Source organism: Balaenoptera acutorostrata, chromosome 20 (genome assembly GCF_949987535.1).
Source record: "Balaenoptera acutorostrata chromosome 20, mBalAcu1.1, whole genome shotgun sequence".
Lineage (NCBI taxonomy): Eukaryota > Metazoa > Chordata > Mammalia > Artiodactyla > Balaenopteridae > Balaenoptera > Balaenoptera acutorostrata.
In genome coordinates this window covers 42,839,450-42,860,711 of record NC_080083.1, presented here as the reverse complement: position 1 = coordinate 42,860,711, position 21,262 = coordinate 42,839,450, and the positions used below count along the sequence as shown (strand labels likewise).

The 21,262-nt window shown below is 52.4% G+C and overlaps 1 protein-coding gene across 1 annotated transcript in view; it reads right to left on the bottom strand.

Annotated features, from left to right (window-relative positions):
- Window positions 1-21,262, bottom strand: part of ACLY (ATP citrate lyase) — a 42,881-nt gene that overhangs the window by 11,549 nt on the left and 10,070 nt on the right. The window contains exons 7-19 of the mRNA XM_057535282.1: window positions 20,128-20,258; window positions 19,208-19,326; window positions 18,466-18,602; window positions 17,569-17,630; window positions 15,851-15,968; window positions 13,709-13,863; window positions 13,170-13,260; window positions 8,767-8,908; window positions 8,313-8,481; window positions 6,450-6,554; window positions 4,715-4,911; window positions 2,161-2,242; window positions 1,353-1,463 (exon numbers count right to left, since the gene is read on the bottom strand). Coding sequence (XP_057391265.1) covers window positions 1,353-1,463; window positions 2,161-2,242; window positions 4,715-4,911; window positions 6,450-6,554; window positions 8,313-8,481; window positions 8,767-8,908; window positions 13,170-13,260; window positions 13,709-13,863; window positions 15,851-15,968; window positions 17,569-17,630; window positions 18,466-18,602; window positions 19,208-19,326; window positions 20,128-20,258 — 1,619 coding nt within the window. The remainder of the gene's footprint in view (window positions 1-1,352; window positions 1,464-2,160; window positions 2,243-4,714; window positions 4,912-6,449; window positions 6,555-8,312; window positions 8,482-8,766; window positions 8,909-13,169; window positions 13,261-13,708; window positions 13,864-15,850; window positions 15,969-17,568; window positions 17,631-18,465; window positions 18,603-19,207; window positions 19,327-20,127; window positions 20,259-21,262) is intronic.

Here is a 21,262-nt window from a genome sequence, read left to right as displayed (position 1 = left end):
TTTTTACAGCTCAGGAAACTGAGGTACGGAGAGGCTAAACGACTTGCCCCAGTCACACAGATCCACCAAGAGCTGATTCTCAAGCCTGTGAGAGTGGAGCTCAGCCCTGGAGGATGGGCAGGATTCCGTGACCCGCTCCCTCCCGTTTCACTTACTTAGAGAACAGATACACATGCACAGTTCATAGTTACACCAGATGGATCCTATGATAAGCATTTATCGCACCCTGCCCCTTCTTAGAGTCAACATAACTTGCACTCTATGTCGACATCTCAAAATCCACCTCATTCTTCTCCTGCCTGGTTTCCAATTACATGGCCGTGCCATGAGGACACAGTCCCCTCCCGACCAGCGTTTAGGGTGTTTCCTTCTCTTGCCATCGCAACACTGCAGTGAGTATCCTTGTACACATACCTTGAAATATTTTTGCACGCAGACCCACAGAGTAAATTTGCAGGAATGGAACTGCTGGTTCAAAAGAGAGGTGCATTTTACAACCGGACAAATACTGCCACTTGGAGGTGGGCAGGACTCTGATGGGGAAAGGCAAGCAATCCAGGGCGAAAGGATAGGGTGACAGGCTGACTCGAAGAACTGAGGGTTTAAGCGTAGGGATTATCATTGCTGCAGGAATCCTTGATGGCCAAGTTTTGTTTCATATACACACAGCAGAGGTCAAGGCCTTACACTCAGAGCCTGCTCAGCTACTGATGAACTGATGGGTGACAGGTGGTTGTTTCCTCGGTTTCATCCTCACCGGGTGGGCCATCTTCGAGACAGAGGATTGTCTAAGCTGGACTACAGGGGCTGAGGTCTGGCCGATCGCACCCAGCAGGAGTCCGACAGCTCAGAGCTTTTCTATCTAACATCCACTACAGGCTGTACTTACTTCTGCCCCCAGGCACTGTCACAGGCATCCGGTCATGTTAACACATCCAGAGGTTTTCTTTTACAGCCTCTCCCCGAGCCCACCACCCCCCCTCCCCAGTTCTGAGCCTAGGGTGTGTCCTCTCCCTCCCAAGCCTCCCTCTAGCTCAGCAAACTCCTCCTTATTCCTTAAGGAGCAGTTCGTCTTCTCCATGAAGCCACCTCAACTCCTCCAGGCAGTAAATTGCTCCTACTCTGAGAAGGGACTCAGAGCCTTGTTCTGGCCTTAATCTGGCTATGAGTTTGTCTCTTCCAACTGGATTTTAGCTTCTAGAGAGCAGGGCCCCAGCTGGACCTTGTAGGAACCAAGCAGGTAATAAACGTTTATCGAAGAAACCAGCTGCTTCATAAGATGACCACACGGCTCCCCTCAGACGCCCCCTCTCTCGGCCTCCCTGCCCAGCAGGGATCTGTCCCGGCTGTACCTCGGAGGAGAACATGGTGGCACAGGTCCCGATGCACCAGGAGACCACGGGCTTGGTGATGCGGCCCTCCTTGATGCCCCGGCAGATCTTATATTCCTCCGTGCCCCCTATCTGCCAGGGAACAGGGAACAAGAAAAAGCCCCCAAGTCAGTGGAACCCATTCTGAGTTGCACCTAGAGCAGCAATGCAGCAGGAAATCTGTCCCAAATCAGGTAGGGGCCAGGGTCATCAGGTGTCCCGAGCTAGAACTTGGCTAGAAAATGAGGGGACATGGGCTTTGGCCTGGAAGATCGAGTTTGGATGCAAGGAAGAATTTTTAAAGGGCAGTGGGTATCCTCGGAGAGTCCCCGGAACTCCCCTTTCCTGAACTAAGGGTATGAGATAATTTAGGACCAGACCTGATCAGGGGCACAAGTAAGAGAGGCTCTTTGACTCCAGCTATCCACTGCCCACCAGGGACAGACTGGGGCCAGCCAGTGAAAGCTTCTCCTCTGCTGGCACTAAAATATCTTGTGCCACCGAGAGGCAAGAACTTCTCTCCTAGGAACAAACACGGCAGTGTTAACAGTGACAGCCTCTAAGCCCCAGTGTCTAGGGAGTAGGATTACCAGGGACTGTCATTTTCAGTTATAGATAACCAAAATGCATGAATTTCTTAAAAACTAAAATCATCATTACTTTTATAATCAGAAAAAAATTTTTTTTGACTTTAATAATCAAGTATCCTTTTCTTTTTTAATTGAAGTATAGCTGATTTACAATGTTGTGTCAATCTCTGCTGTAAAACCATTTTTTAAAAATAACTCACCTCTCCAAGAACCACAATCATTTTGACTCCTGGGGTGTCCTGGTAACGCAGCACATGATCCATGAACGTTGAGCCGGGGTACCTGGTGAGAGCAGGGAGGGTGTTCAGGATCCGGAGACTCGGTGAGGTGAGGTGTGTGTACAGGTGTGGGAAGCACACCTGTACTAAGAACACTGCGGGGTTTTTTGTGGGTGTGGATGCCCAGTGAGGGTCCAGAGATGCCTTAGGAATCATGGGGGAGGGGGAGGTAGTAAATGGGGCACAAGGGAAGGGAAGGAAGAGGAACTAGTAAGCCAAGAGAAGTTCATACGGCAGTAAGAGATGCCTCGAGAGCACATGTGGGGTGATTGTAAAATATGTCCACAAGTTCTTTTAAAAAGGTGGAAACTCATGCCTCTCCTCCTGAATTTGGGTAGAGTTTAATGATTAGCTTCTAATGAACAAAATATGGAGGAAGTCATTCTGTGACATTGACTTCCAAGGCGGGGTTATAAAAAAAATAGCTTCTGTCCAGCACTCTCCCCTGAATCGCTCGCTCTAGGGGAAGCCAGCCGCCGTGTCTTGAGGACTCTCAGCAGCCTGTGCAGAAGCCCGCAGAGAAGAACCACCTGCCAGCCACGTGGACGGGCCACCTCCAGCGTGCCACATCTGACCACCTCAACAGACAGCCCACCTGCCAGAACTGCCCAGCTGAGCCCTGAATCCTAACGCACAAGAACCACGAGGATACACGTTTATTGTTGTTTGAAGCCACTTTGTTTTGGGGTGACTTTTTTAAAACACAGCAAAAGATAATTAATACAACGTACCAAGCTATATCCTAGGCGATTGCTAGAAGGTCTGTGTATAGGCCAAAATATTTTTTTAAATTTTCTACTGTCACATGAGTTTGCAAAAGAGTTGTTTAAGGCCAAGTAGGCTTAAGATCTACAAGGTCCTTGTAGATCTTCGAGTGCTTCTGATACGCTCAGGAGCATTTAAATCCCAGGAGGACAGTACAACTGGCAGCACTGCCCAGACTCGTCTGACCCAGAGCCTTTTGTCAGGGAGCACCTGGGGACTAGGGGTCCCAAGGACACCTCCCTGAAGACCTCAGCGAGTCCCTTCTCACGCAGTTGCTCCATTTGAAATGACTTGGGAGAGCCAGGAAGACTGACAAGGTGACTCATTCTCCCAACAGCTTTTGGTTTCTGAGCCGAACAGTGGCAGTATTAATAGCAGTAATAACAGTAAACAGTAATGGCTAACATTTATTATGGTAATAAGTACCAGGGATTGCTCTAAGACATTACTCAATTGATGACCTACTGATTACTGTTGCTACTAACAAAAATAATGAGGACACTATTTGTGAAATAGTAAGAAATACGTATATGTCTCTGCTCCCAGTTCCTGACACGGAGCTCTGAAAACACGTGTAATCTCCTGAGTGACCAGGGGTGCTAGGAGCATCTTTTGTTCTGATATTTGGTCTTTGACACCGGTTCCTGACACAGCCCTCCTAAAAACATTGTAATTTCCTTAGTCATGGGGGTGATAGGAGTGTCTTTTGTTCTCATGAGGCAACTCTTGGAGGGCTCCTGCGATGTGTTCACCAGAGAAGGCAGGGAAGCTCCACGTACCCAACATGCCTTGCCCTTTGCACCTCTTCCATCTGGTTGTTCCTGAGTTGCGTCCTTTTGTAATAACCCGGTAAGCTAGTGAGCAAACTCTTCCTTAGTTCTGTGGGCCCTTCTAGCAAATTATCGAACTTGAGGAGGGGGTCATGGGAACCTCCGACTTATAGCCAGTGGTCAGGTCAGAAGTACCAGAGGGCTGGACTTGCGACTGACATATGAAGTTGGGGGCACTCCTGTGGGACTGAGCCCCGAACCTGTGGGACCTGACGCTATGATGCTATCCCGAAGTAGAGTGTCAGAAGTGAACTGAATTGTAAGACCTCCAGCTGGTGTCTGCAGAGAATCAGAGAACTGCTTGGTGTGGGAAAATCTGGCCACATTTGTGGCCAGAAGTGTGAGTACGGTAGTGAGTAAAGGAACAGTTTTTCCTTTCACTCTTATTAACCACAACTAGCACTGAGTACTAACTAAGCACCAGGCCCTGTGTTAGTCTCATTTAATCCTCCAACAACCCCAGGAGGTAGGGACTATGACTTTACCCGTTTGCTACGTAAGGTTGATGGAGGTCTAGGGAGGGTTGGTAACCTGCCCAGGATTGCCCCCACCCCACCCCACCCCACCCCAAACAGGGAAACTGGGATTTGAACCCCCCGGGGTCTGATTTCAGAATGAGCCCTGCTAAGCACTGCACTCTGCTGCCACCCTCCGGCCACAACTCAGACAACAAACAGAATTACCCCCAAAGCCCAAACACCTTTTAAAACACCTTTCTGTGTTTTTTTCTGTATTTTCTGATCTTATGCTCATGTTGGTCCTGAGACAGAGAAGAGATGCCCCATTTTATGGACTTAAGCAACATCCCTATGTGCCTGGAACTCAGCGGCGGGCGGCGAGCAGAGACAGAGGACCTAGCGCCCTGTCCCTCAGTTGATCACCTGTCCCCGCCGATGGCCACGCCCTCGTAGACGCCATCCGTGGTCCGAGAGATGATATTGTTGAGCTCGTTGGACATGCCGCCTGAACGCGAGACATAGGCCACGCTGCCGGGGCGGTACAGCTTGGAGGCCAGGATGTTGTCCAGCATCCCGCCGGTGTTCCCAATCTTAAAGCACCCGGGCTTGATGCCACCAACCTGCAGGGGCGGAAACCGCGGTCAGGAAGGAGGGCGGGCTGATTGACCATAGAGCTCGGGGGGTGGTCACAGAGCCCGGGATTACCTGCCCAGCCCACCCTGGCCAGCACCTGCATGTCAGATTTCCTGTTGAGGAAGACTCTCTTCTCCCCATCAAGAGACATCACACAGAAAAAAGGGAGCCTTATTGGTAAAACGTGGCTTACGACTGCAGATTTGGAGATGTATACTCAGGGTTAGGTCGCTTCTTTTGCTCCAAAAGGGCAACAGCACCCAGTAAAGGTGTCTGATGCAAGTGTGCACCTCTGCTCAAGATCACCCTCTACCTCCAAGATGAAAGGTCCCTTGCTTAGCTCAAAAATCTTACACTTGAGGACATGGGGAGGGGGAAGGGTAAGCTGGGACGAAGTGAGAGAGTGGCATGGACATATATACACTACCAAATGTAAAACAGATAGCTAGTGGGAAGCAGCCACATAGCACAGGGAGATCAGCTCAGTGTTTTGTGACCACCTAGAGGGGTGGGTTAGGGAGGATGGGAGGGAGATGCAAGAGGGAGGGGATATGGGGATATATGTATACATACAGCTGATTCACTTTGTGATACAGCAGAAACTAACACGCCATTGTAAAGCAATTATACTCCAATAGAGATGTTAAAAAAAAAAATTCTTAGCTTCAGCCAAATTTTTAACACAACAACTAAGTAAAAACAAACAACAAAAACAAAAAACATTCACGGGGCAATTTTTTCTTATGTAAAGGCCTTTGGGTCAAAAATAAGGCCCCTAGGTAGATTCTTCTTTGGTTTACAGTTGAAGGAATAATCAAAGACCATGCTATGGTTGTCTGAGGGTGGACACTTAAAGAAATCTTGTTAGCCCCTCGAAACTGTAAAGGTGATATGGTCTGTGAAAAGAGTCCTTTAAAAAATTAACTGGAGGGCTTCCCTGGTGGCGCAGTGGTTGAGAATCTGCCTGCTAATGCAGGAGACACGGGTTCGAGCCCTGGTCTGGGAAGATCCCACATGCCACGGAGCGGCTGGGCCCGTGAGCCACAGCTGCTGAGCCTGCGCGTCTGGAGCCTGTGCCCCGCAGCGGGAGGGGCCGCGATGGTGAAAGGCCCGCGCACCGCGATGAAGAGCGGTCCCCGCACCGCGATGAAGAGTGGCCCCCACTTGCCGCAACTAGAGAAAGCCCTCGCACGAACCGAAGACCCAGCACAGCCAAAAATAAATAAATAAATAAATTAAATAAATAAAAAAAAAAAAAAAAAAAAAAATTAACTGGAAACGGACAGGGAATTCCCTTGCGGTCCAGTGGTTAGGACTCAGCACTTCCACTGCCGGGGCCTGGGCTCAACCCCTGGTTGGGGAACTAGGATTCTGTAGGCCTCACGGCGCAGCTGGAAAAAAAAATTAACTGGAAATGGACAGACTGACTTTCAACAGGTACTCTCTCAATCTTTTCAAACTAGACGGGAGACAGTAGAGTCAGCAATGAGCTTCCTGCGGGCCCAGAAGTGGAAGGGATGCTCACAGTGGCAGGTCCAATGATGGTCACTCCCTTCTGCTCCGCCTTCTTGATCAGCTTCCTCGTGAGGGCCTCGGGGATGCCTTCAGCTATGATGGCGATGGTCCGGATCTAGAGCACGAGGACAGTCCCTTCCCGTTATCATTTCACCACTTGAGATGTCGAGGCAGCGACCACTCCAGAACCCATCTCCCAGGCCCCCTTCCAGGAGTAATGATAACAATATGCACCCCCTTCTTCCCACAGGCCTCTGTTCCTACCCTGATCATTCAACCCTCCCCCCAAAGAGAGGCACCCAAAACTGCGCTCCATTGGTTAACACCACAGTGAGTCAGTAACCAAGTGGGAACAAATGTTTCTGAAAACTTGCTGTAGTCCAAACTGTTATATTCTCACCTATCCAAAAACTCATGAGACTCAGCCCCACCTGTTTCCCACCTGTCTAGGTGCCGGATCATAAAGCAGCTATCTAGGGCTATCCCTGCTGTGCCCTCTGAGGCTCTGACTGTGCATCCCCACAGGACAAAACCTTGATAGAAACAAGCTGCTTCCACACTTGGACCAGAGAGTGGGCTGAGGGAGAAGCCAGAGGGGGTGGTGGGGGGTGGCGGGAAAGATCCAAGGCAAACTTTTTCTATAAAGGGCCAGATAGTGTTTTGGGGTTTGTTGGTCATGTGGTCTCTGCGGTAACGACTAAATTTTGCCTCTGCAGCATAAAAACAGCCATGGACAATATGTAAATAAGTGAGCATGGCTGTGTTCCAATAAAACTTTATTTACAACAGGCAGGGGACTGGGTTTGGCCCTTGCACTGTAGTTCACCAACCTCTGTTCTAAACTAGAAAAGCCGCTCATTTTTAGCAGGTGTGTTTTCTTTTTTGCTTCATCTAGATATCAAAACAAGTTTCCAGTCATAAACTGAAGTAAGCCAGTCTGGGATCGGACAATAATTTTGAACAGAAAAATCAATATCTTAATCCCTAAGGGCTCTTACAAATCAGTAACAAAAAAGACAAACACCTCAACAGAAAAAAAGGAGGTGAGGCCATGTCATAGAATGCAAATGGCCAATACATATTTTCAGAAGCTCATCTTAGTTAATAATCAAAGATATGCAAATTAAATAGAATGCCTATCATTTTGTCAAGTATGTATGTTCTTTACGTCCAAGCGTTCAGTGTTGGCAAGGGTACAGAGAAACAGGCATTCTCAAACTAGTGATGGGAGTTTACGTCCCCATTTCTGGACTTTCCTGGAGGGCACCTGGGCAGGATGGATCAAAGGCTTTCAAATCTGCACATTCTGATGCAGCAGTTTGACTTCGAGACATGAACCCTGGGGAAACAAGGACGTATGCTCATCATGAGACTGGAAAAAGCAAAAATGATGTTGCTGGTAAGTACTGATGTGGAAAGAGTCACTGAAGGATTATAAAACAGACACAGCGTTATTCCATTTGTTCAAACCCAGAAAAAGGTGTGAATAAGGATGTACTCAAAGGTCAGCAACCATATTTCTGGCAAATGAGACTTGAGGTATTTACCCTCTCCTTCTTACTATCAGCACTTAATTCTTTTCTATAATAAATATGTAACAATTTTACAATAAGCAAAAAAAGTGCTTTTGATCCTGTTTTGAAAGCCAATCTCAGCACAGAGAGGACCTGGTGGAGGCAGACGACCCCGGACTGACTCTTTGCCAGCCCGGGTAAGCAGCCCACCTACCCTTGGCGACTACCTTGCCTCCTGAAGATCAGGTCTCCAACCACTATCCCCCAAATCACTGGCCAGTCCCGAATCCCAAGGCCTTTGTCTCAGCGGACACCATTCAGGGTGCCCCTGCCTCCCGCCCCGGGGCGCAGTGAGCTACCTGTGCGTGATTCATGGTCTCGATGGTGCTGTCATAGGCCGAGCGCAGGGAGGCAAAGCTGATCAGCACATCCACCTCCGGGTGCTTCTTCATGGCATCAGCCATGTTCTTGAAGACGGGGATCAGAATCTCCTTGTGACCCCAGTAAAACTTCTGTTTGTGGTCCCCGCTGTGAGGAAGGCAGAGGAGGGGTCAGGACACTCTTAACCTGCCAGGGCTCGGGAGGGGCTTCACCCGGAAGGCGGAAAGGCAGGGTCTGCCTTCAAAGAGTTTAGTCTGTGGGGGAAAAAGATCCCCCAGGAACATCAACCACCCCCGTCTGGGGTGGGCAGATGCTTCTCGGGCAAAGGGGACAATCCAGGGCTTGCCCAGCTCTGTGCTGCTGCTGGAGGAGATGGGATGAGGACATCCCACTCGGCGGCCGCGTCCAGCCTCCCTGCCATGCGCAACTCACGTGAAAGGGTAGACCATGGCAGCCACCGAGGGCTCGTCACGGGAGCAGACGTAGTCAAAGTCCAGCATGCCCTGCACGGCCCGGGTCTGCATGCCCCACACGATGGTCTTGGTATGGCGGCTGAAGAGGGTGGCGCTCTTTCCTGGGGGGCAGAGACACAGCGAGTACACCCAGAACACATCCCCCCCGGGGGCTGCCTGCCAGACCCCTCCATGCCCCATGTCCCACGAGGGCGACACGTCAAAACTGCAAAGGAATGTCAAGAAGATGGAACTCTGAGAACGTGGGGGGAAGAGGCGCCTAGATTTCTTCTGGAAAGAGGTGGCAGAGAGCGCAAAATGAACTGAGAGGACCTGCCTGGCTGGCAAAGGACTCAGCAGTGAACAGACAGCAGAATTCCTACAGGACCTGCTCAACTTCACAGGAAAGGTGTGTATATGCAAACGAGGGCTTGATCAATTATTTTTAAAGTCACCAGAAAAAAATGTTAAGCTCTCCCAATTTGGGTGACCGAAAGACTTTTTTTTTTAAACTTTTTTTTTTTCGGGGGGGCGTGGGCATGCGGGATCTTAGTTCCCCAACCAGGGATTGAACCTGTGCCCCCTGCAGTGGAAGCATGGAGTCGTTTTGTTTTGTTTTTGTTTTTTTTTAATTTAATTTTATTTATTTGTTATACAGCAGGTTCTTATTAGTTATCTATTTTATACATATTAGTGTATACATGTCAATCCCAATCTCCCAATTCATCCCACCACCCCCCCCCCACCACTTTCCCCCCTTGGTGTCCATATGTTTGTTCTCTATATCTGTGTCTCTGTTTCTGCCCTGCAAACTGGTTCATCTGTACCATTTTTCTAGGTTCCACATATATGCGTTAATATACGATATTTGTTTTTCTCTTTCTGACTTAGGAAGCATGGAGTCTTAACCACTGGACCACCAGGAAAGTCCCTTGGACTTTTTAAAATTAAAGTATAGTTGATTTACAATGTTGTATTAATTTCTGCTGTACAGCAAAGTGGCTCAGTTATACATATATATATTCTTTTGTGTATTCTTTTCCACTATGGTTTATAAAAGGACACTGAATATAGTTCCCTGTGCTATGCAGTAGGACCTTGTTGTCTACCACAAGACTTCAAACGGCTCCCCAACAATCTTTATCACCTGTGAATTTGGACATAAGCCAGCTCGGGACAGGATTTGAATCCTCTTGATTCTAGGTCAGCGTAGGTCCAATGAAGAGGTCTGCTGTAGCCTTATCCTAACAGAGCTTCCACCTGACCTTCTCCCCACAGCCTCCTCCCAGGTGGCTCTTTCCTGCTCAGAACAATGCTCTTGGACAGGCCGGCAGAAAAGGGGCGTCAGGAAAGGGGTGAGGGGAACAACAAGAGCTGGCAGAAGTGCATTCCTGAGCTGTCACCCCAGACGGGAAGGTCACCTGACCCTCCTGCTTTCTGCTGGAGAAAAGTAGCTCACAGGGGAGGTTCTCAGCTCCCCCAAGGAAAATAATGCAGAGAGCTCAGGGGCATTGGTATTAATTAACCTACTGTACTAGCACAGGTTGGCTAAAAGAGACCAGTTTCCCAAGGCATGTAAGATTCTCATCCCTACGCAGGCTTGCCTCTTCCATCACAGCCATAAGCTTCTCACGACAGAAGGCTCCTGATGGTGCAAACACCCGGGATTTACCGTGCCCTGGACCCATCTGGGTTCCAACGAGACATGAGATCACAGAACAAGGGAGGCCACCTAATCCAGTTCCCTCACTTTCCAGCCCCAGAAAACTGAAGGCCAGAGCTGCCAAATGACGAAGATTGTAGGTCATCTAGCATCAGAGCCAGGATTCTGTCCTAACCTGAGATGCAGCTCAACTGTGCAACTGAGGAGGGATATAAAGCCAGCACCGCCCCACCACTCCCCATCCTCGGGGAACCCACACCCCCAAGAGTCAGCATGCGCGCATGTGCACATACACCCGTCTGCCCACCCGAGAGGCTACAGAAATCAGGACAAGGCCTGGAATCTCTACGAACCCACCCGCACTTCCAGCTCGAAAGGGGGCAGAACTGGAGCTCTCAGAGCACAGAGAAGGCAAAACTGAAGGTGGCGATCCTCAGCCCAGCGGCAGCACAGATGGAGGCCCCAGAGAGAACCTGTGCTCCGGGGCTAAGCCCCCACCAGGCGCCTCCACTGGCTCTGCTGTCCTGGCCCAATCTACCCTCCCTTCCTGATCCACCGCCCTCCTTCCTCTCCCACATCTCAGCACCGCTCAGGACAGTAAGACTAAACCCCACCTCCACCCTCCACAGCCAAGAGCTCTCTCACTGAGAGTCTGCCCCCGTTCCTTCTGTCCTTCTGAGCAGGGCTCAGCCTCAGGTCTGGTCTTTTAGGTAACAGTGGATGCTGCCAGAGGTAGGGGAGGAAGGGCTACTTGACCTTGCCTAGTTACCCCTTTCCTCTTCTTAGCAAGGAGTCAGAGGTCATCATTACGAAACCCCCCTTCACCAGAAACTCCCCTTCCCCAGAGCGGGGGATCTCTCACAGCTGTCAATGTCAAAAAGGTAAATGGAGGCCCTGACACTTTGAACTGATTCACCTATTCACCTCAATGAACCTATTCACCTCGGTCAATAGATGAATGTGTACAGTGTGTGTGAACACACACACAGAAAATGTCCCTGCTAAACAGTGACCTCACACACCAGACAAAGCCCAGTCCCTTCGCCAGATTTACTGCACACCCTTCCGGGTCTCTCTCTCTCCTTCTCCATTCTCTCTTCCACCCAAATCCCAGAGAAATCTAAACTTGTCCCTGGTGCTGGGAGTCTGGGATGAAGTCGGCGGTGGTGAGGCTGAGGTGGGAAAAGAAAACGAGGACATCACGGGATGTAGGTGAAAATCAGGTGGTCAGTGGCTCCCCTCCTGGCCCGCTGGCTCTGCCACTCCCCCTTCAGTTTCCATGGCTCCCGCTTTCCCCGGAGGACCCTCCCTCCCCGGCTCCACCCCACTCTCCAAGGCTGTGGGCCTGGCTCTTGCCCTTCCTGCGCTCTCCACCCCCTCCCCCGTATAGAGTCACAGCCCCACGGCAAGGAGAGCGGGGGCGTGAAATAAGCAGGGGTGGGAAAGAAGGGAGAGCGAAGACTAGGACTTGGGACAGGCCACACCAAGGCAGGGACAGAAAGTATACCAGACAACACTGCAACCCACCGGGGACGGGGAGACAAAGCACACCGTAAGACTGTAACCCGCTAACAAGCCACACGTGGAGCTGGGGGCATCCTACCTTGCAGGGATCTTGGACCTGGGACTGAATCTGTCAAAGAAAATGACCAAGGCAACTGAGTGACCCGCTGATGGCTGGAGGCTTTGGAGGGGAGCGGGTGGGAACAGGGAGGGGTCCATGGACAAGCCTTGCAGGGCTGCTGCGCTCACCGTCTCCTGTCTATTCACAACAGACAGGAGCAAGGCCAACAGAAGAGAGACCCCCGATCAGCAGAGTGGAGGCAAGAAGGGGAGAAGGAGCACAGAGCGCAGAGAGGAGCAAAAGCACCAAGGCTTGGAGGGTGTGCTGAACACCAAAGGCCCAGGCCCTCCAGAGGGACAGCGGGCCCGGTCCCACCCTCTTAACCTGTTTTGTCCCCATGAAGCACCATGAGATGATTAGGCCGAGGGACTGGACCTGTCATTCTGTGCTGTGGACAAAGCTGCCGGTTTGGGGACTGCAGGGCGGCAGCTTCGAATCTTGAGTGCCTGGAGCCAGCGTCACTATTTCACAAGATGCCTTAAGCACGCTCTGTCCGTCCCAGGAAGAGGCCGCACAGGCCATGTCAGCCCAGTGGTAACTAACACAGGTTACCTAGTGCTGGTCGCAAGGGCTGGCTGGCAGGGATCATGTCTCTGGTGAATCACAGGAGGGACAGACGAGCAGGCAAAGCACAGACGGGCTGGTAGACAATGTGTGCCCTGGCGGTGGGCTCACCGGAAGGGAATGTCCTGGTAAGAGCCCCAGGATGGTTGGGGGCGTGGGCGCGGGAGTTCTCTGCCATCCTGAGCTTTGGGCTCCTGCCGTCCACTCAGGAGGAGAGTCTGAGGGACCCTGCCCCCACCTGGTATTTCTGTACCCCTGTCTCCTCCGCAGCCTCCCTGCCCAGCTCACACCCCCCACAGAAGGGGGCGGAGGGGAAGACAACGGGGAGTGGGCTGACCCAGGCGCAGCGTGGGCCCTCAGCACCAGGAGAGCCCACGGGGAAGGCTCCAGCCACCACGCCCTCGTGTCTGTTCCCATCCCAGGCACCATGCCCAAAAGCAAAGCCCAAACCGCTTTCCATCCACCTCTGCTGGCCCAGCAGGGCCCAGGAAGGGAAGGGGGACAGGAGGGTCCTGAAACTGCTGGGAGTTACCTAGTGGCATGGCAGGCTTGGCCTTCTTTGCAGGTGCCACCTCATCCGCCCTGGACTCAGAAAAGGACGCCGTCCTGCTGGGGGCTGGAGTCTGGGGGGACAAGGAGAGAGAAACAGTCGCAGGGAACAGCTGGGAAAAAAGCTACTGGTCATTAAGGCCCCAGAGAACTCAGGTAACAAGAACTATGCACAGCTCTGTTCCCTACAAGCTGCTTCCAAAAGAACTATTTAACAACCCCCTGAGACAGGAATTAGTATTGTCCCCAAGCTACAGGTGAGCAAACAGGTTCTTGGCAATACCCACCAAGGTCCCTCCCTTGACCTCAGGTCTGATGAAAAAATCCCTGGTCTTTCCATTATACTACCTTGATAGGGCAGAAAAAACTGGCAGAGACACAGAAACCAACCACATACTACCTTCTCCCCATACCTCCCCAATGCCCCCAAAAAGCCGGGGACTGTGCCCAGGATGGGATGGGATATGAGGGGCAACAAAGATGACTCTGCAGGCTTTACGGCAGAGGAAGACTGGCACCTACCGACGTGCTCCCGCTGGCGTTGAGGAGGAAGTTTGCAGTGTGGGCCGCTGTGGGCGGCTGATTGGGGATGGGCCGATGGCCCAGGGCCATGCCCACAATGGCCGTCATGTGAGTCTCAGTGCCAAAGACATGGATGGGGATCCCAGTGGTCTTCCCTGTGAGGGACGGAAAAGCATCCATGGTTCAAGTCTCCTAATAAGTGCCTTGCAAGGAAGGCCACATGACTCTGGCAAGGCCCCTTTAGAGCCCGCCCGATGTCTGGCGCTTTCTGTGCAAGACCAATTATCCCCCAAGGAGTTGGTGGTCATTATCTTCACCACCAAACAAAACTTTGTAAAGGTTACCTGCCAATAAGAGCAAGAAACAGCTTTACAGACACTCTCCAGTGACCACAGGCACCATGAGAGCCTGCGCTCCTCCCGTTGCCCGGCTCTCCAACCCCCTCCAGACTTGTCGCCCGTGGCCACCACACTGCAGCCACCCAGGCCCAGCCTCTGTTCCTGAACAACCGGGCTCCTTTCCCCAGGGCTCTGGCCCTGTTCCTTCCTCTGCATGGAGCTGTCACCTGGCTGTCACTCAGCTCAGCTCAAGTGCCACCTCCTGGGAAAGGCCTTCCCTGACCTCGACAATCGCTCCCCTCCACACCGCCCTGCCTGTAGGTCCCCACCAAACAGCCTCTTGTTCCAGCCGCTGTTTACTTGTTCATTGTCCCATGAGTTTAACGTCCCAGGCATGACTGAGTAACATTCACTGTGCCGTTCCGAGGGCTAAGTCCATGGCAGGTCCACGGTTTTAGGTGAAAACTAGGACTTGGTACCACTTCAAGTGATCTAGGTGGGTTAGTGTTTGCCATGGATAGCAGATTTGGGAAAACGGGAAGGTGGAAAGGTTCTGCCTCTCCAGTTAGGGGCGTGATCTCCGAGCAGGAGCGTCTCATATCCTCCTCACCCTCACCCCCCACCCCACACATAACTGCTCTTAGCGACGGGGCTGCGCTTCACTCAAGACCAAAGCTGCTGGTTCTATCAGGTCAACTCAGGGAGACCTAATCTTAGTCCTCCCTGACGTGACGTGGTCCCCAAGTTCTTGACGGCTCTGAGTCTGAGGTCTCAGGAGCCTGCAGGAGACGCCCAAAATGCAGAAGGAAGAAAGGAAACCAAAATGGACCCACACCCTCTCTGCCCTCAGCTCAGCGAGGGGCAACTCCCTCCGGTTCTATCAATTACCGGACCCCTCCCTCCATCCAGGCCACCAGCGGTCGGGGTCTGGACACTTACCACTGTCTCCCTCCCCTGCGCCCCAGTCCAGGCCACCACTCTGCCCTGGAGGCTGCCGCAGCCTCCTAGGTGGTCCCCCTGCTTCGACCTGGCTGCCCTCTGGTCTTGTCTCCACCCAGCAGCCTAAACAACCTTCCCAAACCTAAGTCAAATGGTGTCACTCCTCTGCTCAGCCTTCCAGCAGCTGCCAGGGTCACAGCCAAGTGCCCACGGGACCTGTTCTAGCCCCGCGCATATCTGCTCCCTCGGCCTCTCTGCCTCCATCCCCGGACTCCCTGCCTTCGCTCTCCCGACCCCAGTCCCTCAGCCCGCCCAGCTGGTCCTACCCCAGGGCCTTGGGACTTGCCCTTTCCTCGGCAGACAGTCACCACTGACTGCTCCCTCCTCCAGGTCTCTGCTCAAATGCCATCTTTCTGGTCAAGCGTTCTCCGATTGCCTCATTTAAAACTGCGCTGTCCCCTCCCACAGATGCTAGATGCACAGACGTCCCCTGCTTCCCCCTGCTCGTCTTCCTTCATGCCACCTGACGCTGCAGTCGCTGTCCTCAACTGCACGAGAGCCTGCTGCCCGTCATCTGTCGCGTGTGGCTGTGACCCCAGGGTTCAGCACAGGGCCCGGCACACAGCAGGCCTTACACAATTATTTGCTAAACGAACAGCTGAATGAAAATGCCTTCCTGCTCATTCTGAATTTAGGTTTCGGTCGGGTGCTCTGTGTCAGGAGGGCACAGAACAGCAGCAGAAGCAAGCTGCACCTCCAGAGGCGGGTGGGAGGGCATGGAGGCACTGGAAGATGGACTCTTTCAGGAATCCCGAGGAGGCATGACACTCAGGGTGGGAGAGACAGAAAAGGTTCCCCATCTTACCGACTTCTCCCATCACCCGTAAGCCCTCCTGGTAGTTGGGGCCACCTCTTCGGACAAAGATCGTGACCTCATGCTCCTTCAGGGGGCCCTGGTAATCTCGAATCGCTCTCACGATGCCCTGGAAGCAGCAAGGGACAACAGACATGTGACTAGAATGAACGCAGCCATAAAGCAAGCAGTTATAACCATGGGAAACAAATGTCCCAGGGTGTAGATTACAAGGGCTGCTGGGAGTTCCCTGGTGGTCCAGTGGTTAGGATTCAGCGCCTTCACTGCCACGGCCCAGGTTCAATCCCTGGTCGAGGAACTGAGATTCCACAAGCCACGCGGCACAGCCCGAACAAAACAAAACGAGAAAACCAGGGTGGCTTCTCACAAAGCACAGCAGGCCCTGGCACTCAAGAATTTTACACGTATTGCACACACAAGCAACCCAAAGGCCCAGGACAAGCAACCACTGTTAATGGTGCTGAGGTGAGAACATGGGGCACCCAGCGGTGACACCCCTCGATGCGCGGGGTGCTGGGCCTCCAACGCCAGTGGGGCTTTGCTGGTCTCTCTTATCCCATCTGTAGTCGTTCTTGTTCTCTTATTGCAATTTTGGGGGAAACTCTATACCGAGGTCCTATGCAAGAGTTGTCAGCGTGATCAGGACATAGTCTACTTAAATGTCAAAGTCCTACAAAAGCTTCTTCAAGTGATTTGGGGGAAAAGCATTGCAATGGGTGTCAACTTTGGTAACGTGGAAGCAGGTACCGGTGTGGACCAGTTTTGTCTCTCCAGATGGAAAGCAAGTCTACTGAGTCTAAGTTCTGTCGTTCATGGCATTTCATGGGAAACTCTACACACAGTTCCTGCTCCAGACCTAACCGCCCTTATCGACGGCACTGCCTTTATTACAGGCTGCTCGGAAGTTAAAGCTGTCGAGATTCACCTGTGTCACATTTGTTTGTTGAATCAGGTCCAATTAGGGACCTGTTTTAGGCAGGACTGGCGAGGCCTGGTCCCCTCCTGGTCCCCGACTTCTCGAGAGCTCAGACTTTCAAGACTGACACTTATTTATGCATTATTTTCAAAGCTTATGTGGAACTACCAGATGGAAGACACTCTTTTGAAGGGCTTCAGTGAGCACCTGACAGGATGGGATAAGTGGCCTCCTGAGGCGGCCACCTTGAAGGGGAGGAGTCTCGAGACACGTTAGCTGTCATCCCTCTTGACCGGCAGTCACACTTTCTTTAAACTGGGGCCCACGCCCCTGACCTGTGCACAGGGACCCAGGCTGACGGGCCTCTGGCTGGATGAGCAGGAGCCCCAGGGCATCAGACACTTCCTCATGCCAACCTTTTGGAGAAGGGGCAGATGATTGGGAAACAAAACACTAGGAGGTGCAGAGAACCCAGAATCTTTCAATGGAGTGTTGGAAATGAGATCAGTCAAGCCAGTTTTTGAAGAATTGGTCCTGAAAGGGGGGAAGGCAGAAATTCCCCTTCTCCCCACACTTCAGATGGGAGAATTATGGCCCAGCGAGGGTTAGCTGCTTGCCCAGAAAACACACAGGTTCGGATCCAGATCCATCCCAGTGTCTTGTGCATCCCTAGGTCAAAAACCCCTCCCCGGACTGGGTAATTCATGGGAACCTGCTTCTGTCTCAAACCTACTTGTCCAGAAACTTCCCTTCCCCGCTCCCAACCCACCCACATTCCCCTGCAGCTGGTTACCTTGAATGTGGCGGCCACATTGGTGAAGTTGGCGATGCTGCCTCCGATAATGAGGATCTTGCCTGGGTTTGGAGCAAGAGAAGTCAAAAAAGGGTTAGAAAGGTAGACCTGGGCGTCATACCGGAAATCCAACTGAGGGAGTGCTCTCTCCCGAGTGAGCGTCCCCCGGCTGTTAGGAGATACCAGTGCAGAGGCCGGGGGAGCAAGCTGGTGTCTCCTGATGCCCGTTCAGCGTCATCAGCTCAACTCTCCATAACCTATGCCACCAAGCAGGTGGTTAATCCAAGCCCAGAAAATCTCAATTTTTTTTTCTGGCTGCACCGCGCAGCTTGTGGGATCCTACTTCCTGACCAGGGATCAAAGCCGGGCCCTTGGCATTGAGAGTGCGGAGTCCCAACCACTGGACCGCCAGGGAATTCTCGAACCCACAGAATCTCTACATCATTCCTAGCTGGCATCTAGAAACCCAGCTTGGTTTTTGGATACCCCTGGTGGGAATCTCTATCTGGCTCAAGGGAAGGGGAACTGGTATCTGTAGTCCCAAAACACAGGACAGGTGATATAGGAAAGCTGGGAATCACACAGCCCAGACAATAAATGTGTAAGTGAGTCGCTAAGAACCGCGTTATAGCAGTCAGCAAAAGCATGCCACCACCACCTCCCCGCTTGCACCTGCTCATAGGGCTTTATATATCCATCCCTTCCTTGCCCCCTCGGAGCCCCCAGTCTGACAGACGCTGTCACTGCCCATTGTGCAGTCAGGGAAACTGAGGTCCAGAAGTTAAATAACTAGCCCCAGGTTGCAAAGGACCAGGAAAACCTTGGTGCCTCACAGCCCAGCCAAAGCTGTTCCCACTGAGGACGCTGGGCTGTCCGGGGAAGGAGTGCGTGTCTCACCATCGGGGTGCTTCTCGCGGGTCATGAGGGAGAGGATCGTCTTGGCATAGTCATAGGTCTGCTGCTCGCTGGGGGCACCCGAGTACTCCCCGTAGTTCGCCAGCTCGTTGACACCCCCTAGGTCGCAGATGGTATCGCTGCCAGGGAGACAAGGAAGTCAGTGCTGGCTCCAACTTGAGTGGCAGAGGGTGGCAGCCTGGCGCCTGGGAGGCCACGCAGACGTCCCTGAAGCCTTGAGGCTGGGCAGCCTATGGAACTGACCTCTCGGACCTCAGACCCTCAAGGCCCAAACAAGTCACACTTGAAGGTTAACTGTCCTGCATCAGGCTCTCCCGGGGGGGCCTCCTCCCAGCCCTACCCAACACTTCTATGAAGTGTAAAAGTATGACTATTCATACAGGCACTAAAACACCTGGAAGGACACCCACCGTGGTGACCTGGTAGGGGGAGGGGTGGTGACACAGCCAAGCAACATTCACCTTCTGGTTCACTTTCTGTATTTGTTGTACTCTTGCATGGAGCACATATCACTAATTATAAGAATTATAACTAATAACTTCATTTCGAAGCAAAGAAGAAGGTTGCAGAGACACTGTGTAGGCCCCTCGGGGATGCCCCACGAGTTCTGCTCTGCACCGAGGGGGGAAACTGGAGACACCGAGGTGAAGCGACTTGATCCAGGCCACACGTGGGAAGCCTAGGTGGACCCAGCCGCCATCCCCTCAGCAGCCCTCTCAGTCACCTGTACACGACAGAGGCGCCACCTCCGGCCACCATGGTCCAGATCCTCCCCTTGGGGTTCAGCAAGGTCAGCTTCAAGCTTGCCCCACTTTTGGCGTCGAGGTCTGCAATGTAGGCTTCCTAGGGGCCAGACAGCAACAGGTGGGCCATGGGGGGCACACCCTTCACCAGGTCACAGATCCCAGGACCCCTCCCCTTCTCCTGGAGTCACATGAAGAGGTCCTCCATTGCCTTCACAGCGTCAGGGAGAAGGGGTTGTGCAGGGCCTCATGTGCCTGGGACAAAACGTGATGCTGTCTCCAAGTACCAAACCACCCACGGCCAGTCACCGCCTGGAGACAAACTTCCCAACTCCTCTCTGTCAGACTTCAAGCCCTTGGCTCTCTGCCCAAGTCCCAGACCTCGCTATGTCACTCTGCTTCCACCACGGCCCCCACTCCCAGCATCTGCCTGCCTAGCTCATCCCGTGCCGCGCCCCCCAGGCCCCATTCCTCCCCCCAGACCAGCCTCTTCCCTTGACCTGGGTTCTGTCACACACGCCTGATCCTGTGGCGAGGACCTCTCAGAGGATGGGGTGGGAAGGAGCAATTAAAATTCTCAGCAAGTGGCCGAGAGAACTACCTTCCTGACAGGATTCGGGGAGCCACTCAGAATTACTGAGAAACAACAAATCAGGTCATGAGCCCAGGGAGGTTGATTGAGAGGGGAGTCTAAAAGGATCTCCGGCCGGGATTCAGAGGCTTGGCTGACCCCCACACCCTCCTCCTCCAGGGTTTTAAAAAAATTAAATGGCACTTGGCCTTCCTTTCCTGCCAAATATATAGCCCACAAGGGTTGCCAAATGCTCATAGGAGATCAGTCACCCCCCCGCCACCCTGCCGGTCCCCCTCACTCTCCATCTCCTCCCCAAACCAGCCTTACCTCTGGATAAGCCTCCCGCCCGAAGGGGGGAGGGAACTCTATATCACCCCACTTCACTTTGCAGATGTAGTCGGCAGTGGCGTCCACCTTGGCTGCCAAGTCAAGGATGTAGACGCCATCTTTGGTCACCACTTTAAAAAAAGAACAGGCCATCAGACATGGGCCCTAGCAGAGACGACCATCAACCTCCAACCCCCTCCAGACTTCCCCACACACCACTCCCATGGGGGACCACCCAGGCCTAACGACTCTCTAGCTCAACAAGAAACCAGATTGGTCCTTACGGAGACACAGCTTTTCCCCCATTCAAGGAAAAACAAATTCTACAAGACCAGTCCCCCCTCCCTGACCTGTAGGTAATAGGGCAGGAACGTCTGTTTCAGTTGCTGTGGCAATTTTTAAGCATTTTTATAAAATGCTATACTCCGTGCCTTAAATGTCTAACTATTCATCCACCACAACCCTGCTATTTAAAAAAAAAAGTAAAACAATTATACTCCAATAAAGATGTTAAAAAAAAACATAATAATAAAGTCTATCAGAACTCAAAAAAAAAAAAAAAAAAAAAGTGTTTAAGGCACAGTCTCTAAGGCCCCTGGGTGCACACACCAGGGTCTCCTAGGGTCCAGCGAGAAGTGGGAAGCCGTGCGCACACTGGGCCCCCAGCCAGCAGGATTCATTTACTGCCGCCTCACTGGAGTCCATTTCCCTTTCCCCCAGGGCCATTTAGCTAATTAAGTCAGCACAGAGCCATCTGGTCCATTAGAGGGGCTACATCCCTAGTTGGAATCTGAATCAGGACTTTGCCCTAAGAAGCCCTGGCCAGAGCCAGCCCACGCCACCTGCCTCCTTCACAGCGTGAGAGGCTTTGCCAAGGTGTTTCCAGCCTTGGGGGTCAATGATGGACCAACTCCTGGAGGGGGAGGTGGGAGGGGGTCTCCGAGGCACCAAGAGGAAGGAAGGGTCTGACTGGTCAGGCGGATGCAGGGGCAGCTCAGCTCCTGGCAGAACAGCCTAACCCACTGGCAGGGAGAGCCACAGAGCAGAGTCAGATCATAACCAGGACTTCCCCATCACAGAAGAAAGAAAGAAACTGGAGTTGGCGGAAAGAGGAATGATTGTGGCCTCCTGAGAG